General features: G+C 40.3%; 1 protein-coding gene across 4 annotated transcripts in view; it reads left to right on the top strand.

The window, feature by feature from the left end:
• The first annotated feature begins 1,293 nt into the window (after positions 1 to 1,293).
• LOC125454608 (interphotoreceptor matrix proteoglycan 1) overlaps positions 1,294 to 14,391 on the top strand; it is a 142,309-nt gene continuing 129,211 nt past the window's right edge. For 2 of the 4 annotated variants that reach the window (XM_048535551.2, XM_048535548.2), the window contains exon 1: positions 1,294 to 1,888. In XM_048535551.2, coding sequence (XP_048391508.1) covers positions 1,807 to 1,888 — 82 coding nt within the window. In that variant the 5' untranslated portion in view covers positions 1,294 to 1,806. The remainder of the gene's footprint in view (positions 1,889 to 14,391) is intronic. The other 2 variants (XM_048535550.2, XM_048535549.2) reach the window with 1 other exon arrangement.

Below are 14,391 nucleotides of genomic sequence, written 5' to 3'. Positions count from 1 at the left end.
CAACTTCAAGACTAACATCACTGGACTTTGCATGCAATTCTGCCACAAATCTCACCATAGCTAATGTCATTCAGATCCCTATAAGATTCTGCTCAATATTTAAATAACCAAAAAATGAAATAGTACCACAGTGAATTTACAGATTACCTACAGTCTTGATTACACAACAAGCTAATAAGTTTAATTTGTAGAAGCTAATCAAATGCTAATCAAATACATACATCTGATTTGTAACACATTAATCAGAGCTTCTCACTATCAGTATTTTCCAAGAACCAGTCATTAACTCTCTTTAGTTTATTTATCTTTTCTCCCCAGATTTCCCCTCAGTTTGTGGATTGTAATTAATGCCAGGGAACAATCATGCATTTGACTGCAGTCCTGAAATACAACTGCAAAGGGATAAGCTGTTCAATAATGTAGAGGGAATTATCAATCCTCCATTAACTCACGAATTAGCCCAAACCAAATCTGTCCCATTTGCCCTCTTGGGTGAATTAAAAGATTTCATGGCATAATTTTCCAGAAGAGTTAGGGCAATGCCCAAATGTTCCAACCAATATTTTTCCTCAGCCAACATAACTAAAACACATTTTATAGCCACTATCAACACCCATGTTTGTGGGTCCTACTTCTGCACAAAATGGTTGCTATGTTTCTCATGCCATAACTGATAATGCTTTAAAAGTATTACATTGATAATAGAGTAGCTCAAGATGTCCTGATCTCATAAAAGGTGCTGCATAAATGCAAATCTCTTTCATCTATGCTGATATTCCCACTGTATATTTTGTGTAATATCTTAGTGTTATTTTTAGCACATCCCTCCATGCTTGAGAAAATTACAGTGTTTTACTGTTGCCTTGTGTGATATCAATTAGCCAAGCACAAACAAAGCTCCCGATTTTGCTCTTCCTGATCTGCGTTTTACAGTACCCACAGACTTTGGTTCATTCACCCTCCGAATTATCAGGCCCTCTATGCATTTTGCTAATTGTGACACAGCACATTGATTTATATAAAGACAAGACAAAGAGTCTGGAATAATTAGGTGTCCCAATTACTCAGTTCAAATCAAAGCTACTGACAAAAAAGCCAGCATTAGTGGTTTGTTATGAATGGAGTAACCACTTTCTGGTAACCATCACTTTGAACTGCCACTACGAATAAATCTAACTGAAGTACCCAAATATCAAAGAATAGCTATTAACATCTGAAGAACTGGCATCCAGCTATCATGCACTCTCTGCCATGAGGTCTAAAACATTATAAGTCTGAAGCATTTTGAGTTGCTCAGTTGAATTTGTAATAGGGAGCCATTTGGAAATCAAAATAGCTGGGGAACTGAAAGCTGCCTCTTGCAAATTCTGCTAATAAGATGAACAGAGTCCCATTAGCTGACGTGTAAAAGAGATTTACAACTGATCATCAGGATCAGATTATTTCAGGGACAGAGAGTACTGTGTTCTTGAGTTGTCATTTTCATTACCCTGTTGTAATTGTGAGCTTGGTATTGATTTATCCCAAATTGGCCTTCTTGAGTTTGACAAGGGCAATTTTGAAGGGTGAAGGTTGCTTTGTCCATCCATCCTGAAATCCATTCAACCATCAGAGATTCAGCTATTACTTGTTTTGGAAGTCGGTCGGTTACAGCCACTCTGATTCTGTTCACAGAGACCTGCGGCTATAATTATTCTCCCCTTCACCAAATACTTCGGAATTTTCTGTTGAAATAATATCACCAGGTCTAAAACTACCAAGAAACAGATGCTTTGTTTCTGAAAGTGAAGGATCCGGCAAAAGTAAATGCATTTATTAAGCATGCATTTGCAAATTGAATTGATACTTTTTATCATTTTTGCAACTCACCAAATTGATGGAAATGAAGGTAAGTTGATTGTGATATTGGATTTGCTAATTTTATTGTGCAAAATGTTGAAATAGGTGATGACTTAACAAAGAAGCAGTATTCTATTAATAGCATAACTTGAAGGTGTTAAGAAGCATTGTATTGGTATAAGAAGCCAATGTTCTCTTCTTTTGTCTAGAGTCTCCAGGAGTTATTGTATGCAAAGTCCTTCCTAATATCCTTTTAGTCTTTATTTAACTTGCTCAAAGAGAGGTATATTAGATATTAACTTTTGACGAAGAGCAACTGTTTTACTTCATGAAATTTAGATCTGGAAAACAAAAGCTTGTATTCAAATGAGATAAAGTCTAAACTAATATTTAGAAACAATGAGCTAGGATGTAATGGAAAATTGTTGGTACAAGAGCAATGCACACTGTTATTAACGTGTGAATTCTCCACGAGTTGGTAAGGAGAAATTCAGTGAATTATAAGCCAACACAAGGTACTGGAAGATTTGCTTTGTTCCATGATTAGCTTTGCAAACACATTATCCTGTGCTTAATCCCAATATATGTTGCATGAATTTGTGGCAGTATTGCAATACTTTGCCTTAGAAAATGAAATTTAATAATTAATAGTATAAGCATGTTTTAATGTGATAATTATTATTGATTGCCTACCAATCTCTGCTTGTCAGAAAGTGAATAATTAAAGGTGTGGAGTCTCACTACTTTGGCTGCCTCTGCCTTGTTATTATCAGCTTAAACGCACAACAATTTACACACTAAAATCAATTGGATCTGAATGGTGCAGTAAAACATCCAGTGGTGCACAACATGAGGCACTCTGCTCCAGTAAATATTTCAAAGAACAATGTTTCCTCAGAAGATGATGGAATCCATACTGATTCATCCTAAGGAAGTTAGATAGTTACCTTCAGAAAATACCATAGGAATGGGAGATATTAGAAGAAACAGGTAACTTGGAGCTACAGTTTCTGAAACTTATCAGACATAGAGTCATTGACTAATACAGCATGGGAACAGGACCTTTAGCCCAAACTTGTCCATGCCGATCATGATGCCCATTCAGCTAGTTCCAATTGTCCACATTTGATCCACATTCCTCTATACCCTTCCCATCGTGTACCTATCAAATATTTTTAAAGCAATCTGGGAGTGTTGATCCAGGATTCTCTAAAGGTTAACTTGCAGGTAAAGTCCATGATTATGAAAACGATTGTAATGTTGTCGTTTATCTCAAGAGGGTTGAAATATAAAAGCAGTGATGTGCTTCTGAGACTTTATAAAGCTCTAGTTAAGCCCCATTTAGAATACTGTGTCCAATTTTGGGCCCCACACCTCAGGAAGGATATACTGGTGCTAGATTGTGTCCAGCGGAGATTCATACGGATGATCCCTGGAATGTAGGTTTAACGTACGATGAACGGCTAAGGATCCTGGGATTGTATTCATTGGAGTTTAGGAGGTTGAGGGGAGACGCTGGAAAGTTGTTTCTGTTAGGCAGGGAGACTAGGACCCGTGGGCACAGTCTTAGAATTAGAAGGGGTAAATTTAAAACAAAAATGAGGAGACATTTCTTCAGCCAGAGAGTGGTGGGCCTGTGGAATTCATTGCCATGGAGTGCAGTGGAGGCCGGGACGTTAAATGCCTTCAAGTTCGATAAATTCTTGATCTCACAAGGAATCAAGGGCTATGGGGAGAGTGCAGGGAAGTGGAGTTGAAATGCCCATCAGCCATGATTTAAATGGGGAGTGGACTCAATGGGGCGAATGGGCTTACTTCCACTCCTGTGTCTTATGGTCTTATGATCTTAAATGCTGCTATTGTACCTACCTCAACCATTTTCTCTGGCTGCCCTTTCCATATACGCACAATCATTGTGTGAAGAAGTTGCCCCTCAGGTCCTTCTTAAATTTTTACCCTCTCACCTTAAACCTATGCCCTCTAGTTTTCAATTCCCCATCCCTGGGAAAAAGACTTCATGCATCATCCTATCTGCGCACCTCATGATTTTATACACCTCAATAAGGTCAGCCCTCATTCTCCTAAATTCCAAGGAATAATGTCTTATCCTGGCCAACCTCTCCTTACAACTCGGGCCTACTAGTTCTGGTAACATCCTTGTAAATCTTCTTTGTATACTTTCCAGTTTAACAACTTTTTTTTTTAAAATGGCAGGGTGACCAAACTGTACACATACTCCAAATGTGGTCTCACCAACAACTTATTCAACTGTAATTCAATGTCACAACTCCTACACTCAGTGCCTCAGCTGATGAAAGCAAGCATACTAAATGCTTTCTTCACCACCCTGTCTACAGGTGCTGCCACTTTCAACAAACTTTATATACTTGTACTCCTAGGTCCCTCTGTTCCACAACATTCCTCAGCACCTTTCCATTTACTATATAAGTCCTACCATTACTGCTGCCAGTTGTCAGTGATGTCAATGCATTTCTATGCAGTAATTATTTCTCTTTTTTTAACTAATTCATAGGATGCAGGTGTCATTTTCTCAACCAGCATTTATTTCCCATACTTAACTGTCCTTTGAAAAGTTGTGTTGCTTCGCCTTCTTTTACCAATGCATTGCATGCAAGGTATATATAGTTGCAGCGCTATTAGGAAGGATGTTCCAAGATTTTGACCCAATGACAGTGAAGGAACTCAATACAGTTCCAAGCCAGGAAGGTATATGACTTGAAGGGAAACTTGGAGATTGTGGTTATGTTCCCTTACATCTGCCGTCCTTGCCATTCTAAATGGTAGAGGTCGCAGGCTTGGAAGGTGTTGTTTATGCAGCTTTGGTGCATTGCTACCGTGCAGCTTGTAAATGGTGCACATTGCTTACACTTTGCATTGTTGAAGGCGATGTTTGGGGAGCTAATCAAGGTTTTGCTTTGTCCTGGATGTGTTGAGCTTCTTGATTGATGTTGAAGCTGCACCTGTCTCGGCATATGGAGAATATTTCATCCTGACTTGTGTGTTGCAGTTGGTGGATAGACAGTGGGGAGTCAGGGGGTGAGTTACTCATCATAGAAACCCTAGCTGACTGCCTGGTCTTGGAGCCACATTATTTTTATGGTTGGTCCAGTTAAGTTTCTGCTCGAAGTTCATGCAATGGATGTTAATCGTGGAAGATTCAGTGATGATAATGCAATTAATTATCAAGGGTAGATTGATAGATACCCTCTTGCTAAAATGGTCATTGACTGGTATTTGAGTGCCTCAATATTATTTGTCACAGATTAGTCCAAGCCTGGATGTTGTCCATGTCTTGTTCCTTTTGGAAACAGATTGTATCAATATCTGAAGAGCCACAAATGCTGCTTAAAACTGTACAACCGTCAGTGAACAACACCACTTCTGACTTTGTGATGGATGGTAGGATATTGATAAAGATGTTTGGGCCTGGGACACTACCCAGAGGAGCTCTTACAGTGGTGTCCCAGAAGGAAGATGAATGAAATCCATTAATCACAGTCATCTTCTTTTCACTATGTATGACTCTAGCAGATGGGGAACTTTAATCTTGATTCTCATTGACTTCATTTTTGATAAGATTTTTTGATGCCACACTCCGTCAAATGCCACCATGATATCAAGGCAATCACTCTGACCTCACATCTTGAGCTCAACTTCTTTTTAACCCCTGTTTGGACCAAGTCTATAATAAGATGAGGGGTTACCTTGGCAGAACCCAAAATGCGTGCCAGTGGATATGTTATTATTGGTTCAGTATCTTGATAGAGTATTTTGTCAAATGTTGTCTTAATTTCAAGGTAAGTCACAAACCAGAATAGGTGAGTGGTAACATGTTATGCAGCAGCTGGGGAAAAAGAAACAACATTATTGAGCAGAATATTCTATGCCCCAATGTGGTGATCTCTAAGTTTGAAAGGCACTTAATTTGGCAGATTTACTCAAAATCTTCCACCTCCTTGGCTCTGTTTATTTGGCTCCTCTCTTTGTCAATTATGACAAATATCTTTATTTCTTTTAATAGGTGGGTATCACATTTCCATTAAAGACATAGTTAACAAAATCAAAATGATTTTATTGCATTTTATTATTTGATTTGGCTTTATTATTCCCACATGTACTGTGAAAAGTATTGTTTTGCAAGTTATCGGGCAAATCATATGAGTTATCTTGAGGGAAAGGAAGAGAAATTTTGTTATCTACCAATACAGAAACAGTACAAAAATCATAACATCAAACACATGATAACATATTAAAAAACAGGGAGTGGCTGGTACAGACTGGAAGAGTAAAGCCCATACATTTTAAAAGTATTGACAGTCTTTAAGGTCTTTAAGATTTTTAACTGAGATCACTGTTTAATTGTTGATTGGTATATTTAGCTAGTTCCAGAATTCCTACACATTTTTCTCAGCGTACATAACTGATCTGTCAGTGAGTGGTTGTCTTTCCAATTTGCTTCATCATCAGGCACTGTTTTGAGACCCTGAGATAATTTATTACAGTGGATAGAGTGAAACCATTTCCGTCGGTGGGAAGGAGTCCAGAACAAGAGGTCATAAGCTTAATATTGGGGCTATACTGTTCAGGGTTGATGGCAACAAAATTTCATACAGAGGTGCATAGACTTCTCGAATACTTTTGCCCAAAATATAGAGTCCAGGTCAATTAAAAATTTCAAGACTGGCTGAAAGGTCTTTTATTTGAAAAAGATTTGAGGAATATTTCACCAAGATAGGTGTATTGACTAGAGATTCATATCAGCCATAAACAGCAAAATAGCCTGGAGAGATTGAACAGCGTTCACCAGTTCCTGTATTGCAAGTGAAGTACAGATGACGAGATTGCCTGCTAAGATGGTCTCACAACATAAAACAAAATAAAGAAACACACTACAAAGTAAATTTTTAATGTTACAAGCACTTTCAATTTGTGTTGATTCCAATTTTGCACTATAACTAACCCATTATATTCTATTGGAGCTAATTCTTGCTTGCTAACTAAATAATTTTGCACCACTTAATTTTGTTTTAGTTAAATATGATTTACTCTGCCAACTTGTGAATGTTGCTTACTTCATTGTGGATAAAACAATGGCTTTCTGTTGGACTTGGTAAATGATATTAATTTATTCTGACTAATTGCTTTGAGAATATAGTTGATGTGATGCATGTTGACAAAATAGAGGCTTACTCCATTAGTTTCACTAATGGTTTTATCAAGATTTGATTATACATAAATGGTCATGGTTCTGAAGGCAGGACAGCTACTGTCTCCACGAAACGGGAAAGATTCTTGTTTACAATTAAACGTCTGATAATTTGTTGTTCATAATTGATAATTTTGACAACAAGAAAATTCTAATTATCCTCCCTTTCAATATAAGAAAATAGAATGAACAAAGCTTTTTTTGTATTTTTGTAAAAAAAATCCTGACAGCTGCTGTAAGATTTTGAAATGTCTGGAATCCAAAAGGTAGGAATTGACACATGATTTAGCTTTTTTTTTGTTACTTGGTGTTCTGACATGTTCAAAATGTTCTAACAAAATTATTAGGCCGTGACATCTCGACTGTTGTTCATCTGTAGTTCCTCAACCCTGGGAAACAGACAATTTCTTACATTCCAACATAATGATGGCTGAATTTTAAGGCTCTGATGGAAGTAGGCATAAAAGTGGGAAGATATGTAAATTCAAACTGCTGACTGGCTTACCACTTTTCAGTAATAACCTGTCCAAAGGCGATAGTGAGGGGGTGCAAAACAGCTACCAGACAACATGCAGCAGGTAGCCAACTCATTTTGTTAAAGCCCTTTTAAAGCCAAAGATTGGAATTTCCAGTGGTCCTCAAGGTTACCCAGAGGAGTCGGGGAATAATATAGCTGCTGAATGGAGCCTCCGTGAATGCATTTGGGGTGGTAGATGGGGTGAAGGAGTGGGAGGTTAGGGGGAGCAGTACTACAGGAGGGCTTTGGGAACCTTCGTCTCTAGAAAGTATGCCCAGCAGTTAAGGGCATTAATTTTAAATTTTAAAAAGTTTGAGTGTGCTCCTCTAAATTGGGTATGTACCGACTTTCCTGCAAAGGTGTCCCATTGCTCTCACTGAGTTGGAGGACCTTTTATTGCTCCTCATTTCGTAAGCCCAATTTCTGGCCATTAATTTCTCAATTTTTGAAGAAAACTCAGAAATTCACAATGCAGACTTCTGATCTCCATTTGAGTCTGACAGATGGATCCTGAAGCAGGCAGCATGGAAAATCCTATCCTAAACTATGCAATGTAATGCATTTTGAGATGTTCTGAGGTTGTAAAGCCAATCTATATTCAAGGCAGGATTTAATGCTCTTCACCAATGTGAGTTTGTGGCAGGAGAGAAGTATTTAATCCTGGGTGGAAACTCTATCATCTTCCTGCCTCTGGCCAAGTTAGGTCTAGGGAAGGAAAGTTCAAGGACTGCTTTCCCATTCTGATGCCAAATGAGGCCCTTAATGGGCATTCAACGCTTACACAAGGGTCACATCCAGACACCAATCATATTCAATCAGCAGCAGGGAGGGAGTTGCAACACTGGAAACTTGAGAAACAAACTCTGTCAAATTTACCTTCAGGTTCTTGGGGTGGATCTCTTGTTCAAATACACTCAGTGCCTGATCAAGGAGCCAGGCATCAGGAAACAAGAACCCTACTTACGGCCACAGCCCTGCCCTTTAATTCAAGCTCCTCTCCCTAGCCAATGACTTCTCCCAGCCAAACACCATACCCCTTCACTCTCCTCACTACTACACCAAGTGAGTGCATTGGCAGCAGTTACCGCTGCTCTCCTGGTGCCAAAATGCACTGGCTAAGCCCACTACTCTCCTTCTAAGTGCCTGATTGGAGTGTTCTGTCAGTGACAGCCAGATTACATACAGATGTCCTTAGAAGAGGGCTTTTGCTCATAACCTATGACTTACAGGCATTGAGCATTATAACTGAGTTACAGCTAACACCTTACATCACCCATATAAGAGATTTAGTGAGTAATGTTCAATTTCCCTGAGATAGTTGTGACATATAGAGCATATCAGCCAACTCCAGAACCCAGTTGACTTTCACGCTGTTTTTGCTTTCATTTTGCTTCTATACGAACACGTTCATTGCTAAGTAACATCTTGGAAAATGAGCCTTTTTCAAAAACTCATTGAGTTTGTATCGCTGGTCTCTGTTGAATTGGTAGTTAGCCTCAGCTGGATGTTACTCAGGATTACTGAAGCTAACTTCAGGACCTTGGGCTCAAGGATGAAATAGTGGTTAGAATTTTCTTTGTTGTTGAATGGTCACTTTCCAACTATGTTAAAAAGAATGTTACAGAAAGCTAGGTGAGAGCAGCATCAGGTTGAGTTATATTGTCTACTCTCTTTATGGAAGAAGCAGCACTCAACTTAGAGGCATGTAAGAAAAATGATCATTCAGTACCTTAAGTGCAGTTGACTCTGGCGAAGCCCAGCAGACAGAAATTTGGAGCAAATCATTTTAAAGATGATTAGACAGGAGAATCAAGAGATGATATAGTATATTTTTCATAATTATTTAAAGAATCTACACCACTACTTGAGATTGGGAGGGAGATGGAAAGAGTAACGGAACTCTATAAAACTCAGCCAATTTTCTTGCAACTCTTTGACCCCCAATCTCCTTACTGATCTGGGATGGATCAGCAATTATACAAATACAAGTTCTCTTTTTTTTCCATATGTGATGATTCAGCTGAAGCTTTTCTACTTTCTCTTATTTCTCTTGATGGCTATGGTATGTTATCCCAGTTGTCATTACCTTGCGGTCTACTGTTGATGATGACAAAGGTGTGATGTCTGTATTGTAGCGAATCAGAATTGTATGAATTAGACAAGTTCTCTAATAAAAACTTTTTTGTTGTAGGAAGTATTAGGCTTTGAAAGCATTTCTTCTGAGTTGAGCTCTAAGCACCATCCCATATGATGACATTATGCGGATTTGGGTAAGAGAACAACTCTGGAGCTCAAAAAAGATGGCCATATCAAGTCCAAAAATGTGCAGGCTAAGTGGACTGGCCATGCTAAATGCCCATAGTATCCAGGGATGTGCAGGCTAGGTGGATTAACCATGGGAAATGCAGGGTTACAGGGATAGGGTGGGTGCTGAGTCTGGATGGGATGCCCTTCAGAGGGTCCAGGTGCACCCTGAAGGGCAAAATAGCTTGCTTTGAAACTGTATGGAGTCAACTATTCTATTCTATGATTCTGCCAAATAACTCTCCCTCATAACTTTAGCAATAATATCTATCATAGAAATTTAATGTTTACCTGATGGCTATTGTTCAAAACAATAGACCCTTCTTGAAATCCACCATGTGTTTTTTCTCTTCCACATCAGAATAGCAGGCCTTTTAGATCCAAATCTAAAAAGAAGATGGTGACAGAAAATCTACCTAATTGTCTTCCACCAAGGTGGCAGATGTGATGACCCATGGTAGGAAATAGTACAGATTTATCTGCCCATGCAATATGATGAGCAGTACCTTGGACTCCAATGAGCTTTAAAGTAATCTCCAGGTACAGATTTAAGAAGGCTAGTTATCCAGAGAGTACATGGCTGGGAAAGCTGTATATTCAAAAAACCTACAGAAGAATAACTCATGGCAAGATTTAACAAGCCCAAAATCCAAAATCAATGGAAAATTGCATCTCAGATTTGGTAAGAGACAGTGTGAGGGAGATGCTATGTGGAAACTGTCATACATGTTACACTTGGCAATTACAGATGGCACAGGTGCTGATTAACAGTGGAAGCAGACCTGAGTTGAGGTTCAGCTGGGGAGCAAACAACACTAGTGGCTGCATGAGTAAAGTTGAAATCCCTGGAGGACAAGATGAAAAATATGTAAAAATATAGGCTGACAAAACTTTAAGAAAGTGGAATACTTACAGCTCAGAATGAGCACTGCCACCACAACTCGTGACGACCATAAGGCATGGCTTCGGAAAGGGAAAGTAAGAGTCACAGAAGTAAATTAAAAATAAGGTTGCAGCATCAAGTACATCACAAAATCCCAATTAAAATAATTATGGGACAATTTAGAAGCCTAGGCAGACAAAAGCTAATGATAAAGAATATAAGGAGATTACTGAGGCCACAGAGGAAAGTTAGAGATCCATTATTCAAATCATGGCGAAAGCAGTACAAACTTAAAGACTATAGACAGTGGGACTCAACCAGTTTTTAAAAAGTGGGCTAACCACAGTGATCATTCATAGCACTACAGACAGCACAAATCAACTAGTGAAATTCATTAATGAGAATGGCATGCATCCTTTAGACCTGCGAAAAGCAGAATTTATCCAGTAAAGCCATCAGAGATCAGGATTACTATTTTTTTTACACCCAATAAACTAGGAATCATCCAGTATAATTTTAAGAGTTGGGACAAATATAATACAGATTGTACACCTTAGAAAAAAATAATTCTTGAGTCACTGAATTGTTTCCAAATTAAATACTAATTAGAAGCTGAACAAACAAATGCATTTTTGTATTCAAGGGGGACAAAACAGATGATTGTATCAGAAATAATGGGAACTTCAGATGCTGGAGAAATGTCCCGCAGGCCCAACCAGTCCCCCTCCACTGACATCCTCATCCGCCCAGCCAAACGCGTCCTCACCCTCAACAACTTCTCTTTCGATTCCTCCCACTTCCTACAGACAAAGGGGGTGGCCATGGGTACCCACATGGGCTCAAGCTATACATGCCTCTTTGTAGGTTACATGGAACAATCCCTCTTCCATACCTACACTGGCCCTAAACCCCACCTCTTCCTCCATTACGTTGATGACTGTATCGGCGCGACCTCGTGCTCCCACGAGGAGCTCAAACAGTTCATCCACTTCACCAACACCTTCCACCTCAACCTCAAGTTCACCTGGACCATCTCCAACACATCCCTCACCTTCCTGGACCTCTCTGTCTCCATCTCAGGCAACCACCTAGAAACCGACATCCATTCCAAGGCCACCGACTCCCACAGCTACCTAGAATACATTTCCTCCCAGCCAACTTCCTGCAAAAATTCGATCCCCTATTCCAAATTCCTTCGCCTCTGCCGCATCTGCTCCCAGGATGAGGCATTCCACTCCCGTACATCTCAGATGTCCTCATTTTTCCAAGGACCACAACTTCCCCACTGCAGCGGTCAAGAACGCCCTCAACCGTGTCTCCAGCATTTCCCGCAACTCATCCCTCACATCCTGTCCCCGCAATAACTGGCAAAAGAGAATCCCCCATGTCATCACATACCACCCCACCAACCTCCGGATCCAACACCTCATCCTCCGACACTTCTGCCATCTGCAATCCGACCCCACCATCAAAGACATTTTTCCATCCCTACCCTTGTCTGCTTTCCAGAGGCACCACTCTGTCCGTGACTCCCTTGACCACTGCACACTCCCCTCCAACCGCACCACACCAAGCATTTTCCCCTGCAACTCGTAGCAAGTGCTACATTTGCCCCCATACCTCCTACCTCACCTCCATCCCAGGCCCCAAGATGATTTTCCACATCAAGCAGATGTTCACCTGCACATCTGCCAATGTGGTATACTGCATCCGTTGTACCCGGTGTGGCTTCCTCTACATTGGGGAAACCAAGTGGAGGCTTGGGGACTGCTTTGCAGAACACCTATGCTCGGTTCGCAATAAACAACTACACCTCCCAGTCGCAAACCACTTCAACTCCCCCTCGCATTCCACAGATGACATGTCCATCCTGGGCCTCCTGCAGTGCCACAACGATGCCACCCAAAGGTTGCAGAAGCAGCAACTCATATTCTGCTTGGGAACCTTGCAGCCCAATGGGATCAATGTGGATTTCACAAGCTTCAAAATCTCCTCTCCCCCTACTGCATCCCAAAACCAGCCCAGCTAATCCCCACCTCCCTAACGTGTTCTTCCTCTCACCTATCCCCCTCCTCCCACCTCAAGCCACACCCCCATTTCCTACCTACTAACCTCATCCCGTTCCCTTGACCTGTCCGTACTCCCCGGACTAACTATCCCCTCCCTACCTCCCCACCTACACTCAAGTCTACTGGGTCCATCCCCGCCTCTTTAACTTGTCTGTCTCGTCTCCACCTATCTTCTCCTCCATCCATCTACGATCCGCCTCCCCCTCTCTCCCTATTTATTTCAAAGCCCTCTCCCCCTCCCCCTTTTCTGATGAAGAGTCTAGGCCTGAAATGTCAGCTTTTGTGCTCCTAAGATGCTGCTTAGCATACTGTGTCTGTCCAGCTCCACACTTTGTTATCTCAAAACAGATGATGTTGTAGCTCAACTACGCAAGCAAGAATCAGTCGGTACTTTTGATGAAGTTTTTCAAGCTTTGACAATTACTTTAACCATAGGATTAATAACATTTTTTAAGATCAGGATGTAACAGAAGAGCTCAACTTTCAGTGGAATTCAAAGGTAATTTTGTGAATAACCCTTACTGATTATTGGAAAATGTGATTATGGTGCCTTGAACTCAGAATTCATAAAAAAACAAAATTAGAGATAAATTATTGTTGGAAATACTGATGTTATTGTCACATTTATTACAGAATACCTGACTTTTGGAGAGAACCACTTAGAGAGTGGCTGAAATAGAAATCCAGAAGCATCATTATTGAATTGATCCTGTAGAAAGAATTTGGGCAGCATGGTGGTACCCCACTTTGTTCTCATCACCAGCATGCTGCTTTTATTCACACTGGTAGTCTTGATTTTTCTTGCTGCTGCCCAGCTGTGTTTTTCCTACTTCTGCACAAATAATAAAGAATAAAAATTTACTCACTCAATCTGAAGATAAGCAAAGTAGAAAAACCATTACATCTCTTGTGAAGCCAAACACATGGAGTAAGATTGAGTAGCGTATCATATCAACTTATAAATATTAATAGTGTGTAAAATCTTGAGGAATGATATTGTATAAGATGTTAGACACCCAAAGGGTTAATGCAGAGGAGTGCAATAATCACTACATAGTATGATATCATGTGGACTTAGGTAGGAGAACAGCTCTGGAATTCAAAGGAGATAGATCTACCTTTATGGATCTCTGTCATAGACATGTAACAATGTCTATCATACCAATGTAACTTGTATCTGATTGCTGTCAGAGAATACACTATACCTTAGAATCATAGAATCTGGACAGCGCAGAAAGAGGCCATTCAGCCCTGTGAGTCTACACCGACCTGCTGTAGAGCATCCGATCCAAACCCACACAAACTCAACCTCCCACCCTATCCCATAATCCCACATTTACCTGGCTGATTCACCTAGCATGCACAACACTGGACACCATGGACAATTGAGCGTGGCTAATCCATCTAATCTGCACATGTCTGAACTGTGGCTGGCAACTGGAACACCCTGTGGTAACTCAAGGATATAAGGGAGAATGTGGAAACTCCATGCAAACATCAACCCAAGGCTGGAATCAACCCCAGGTCTCTGGTGATGTGAGGCAGCAGTGTT

Source organism: Stegostoma tigrinum, chromosome 9, assembly GCF_030684315.1.
Source record: "Stegostoma tigrinum isolate sSteTig4 chromosome 9, sSteTig4.hap1, whole genome shotgun sequence".
Classification (NCBI taxonomy): domain Eukaryota; kingdom Metazoa; phylum Chordata; class Chondrichthyes; order Orectolobiformes; family Stegostomatidae; genus Stegostoma; species Stegostoma tigrinum.
Note: the sequence above shows the minus strand (reverse complement) of the source record. Positions and strands in the feature narration are given on the sequence as shown.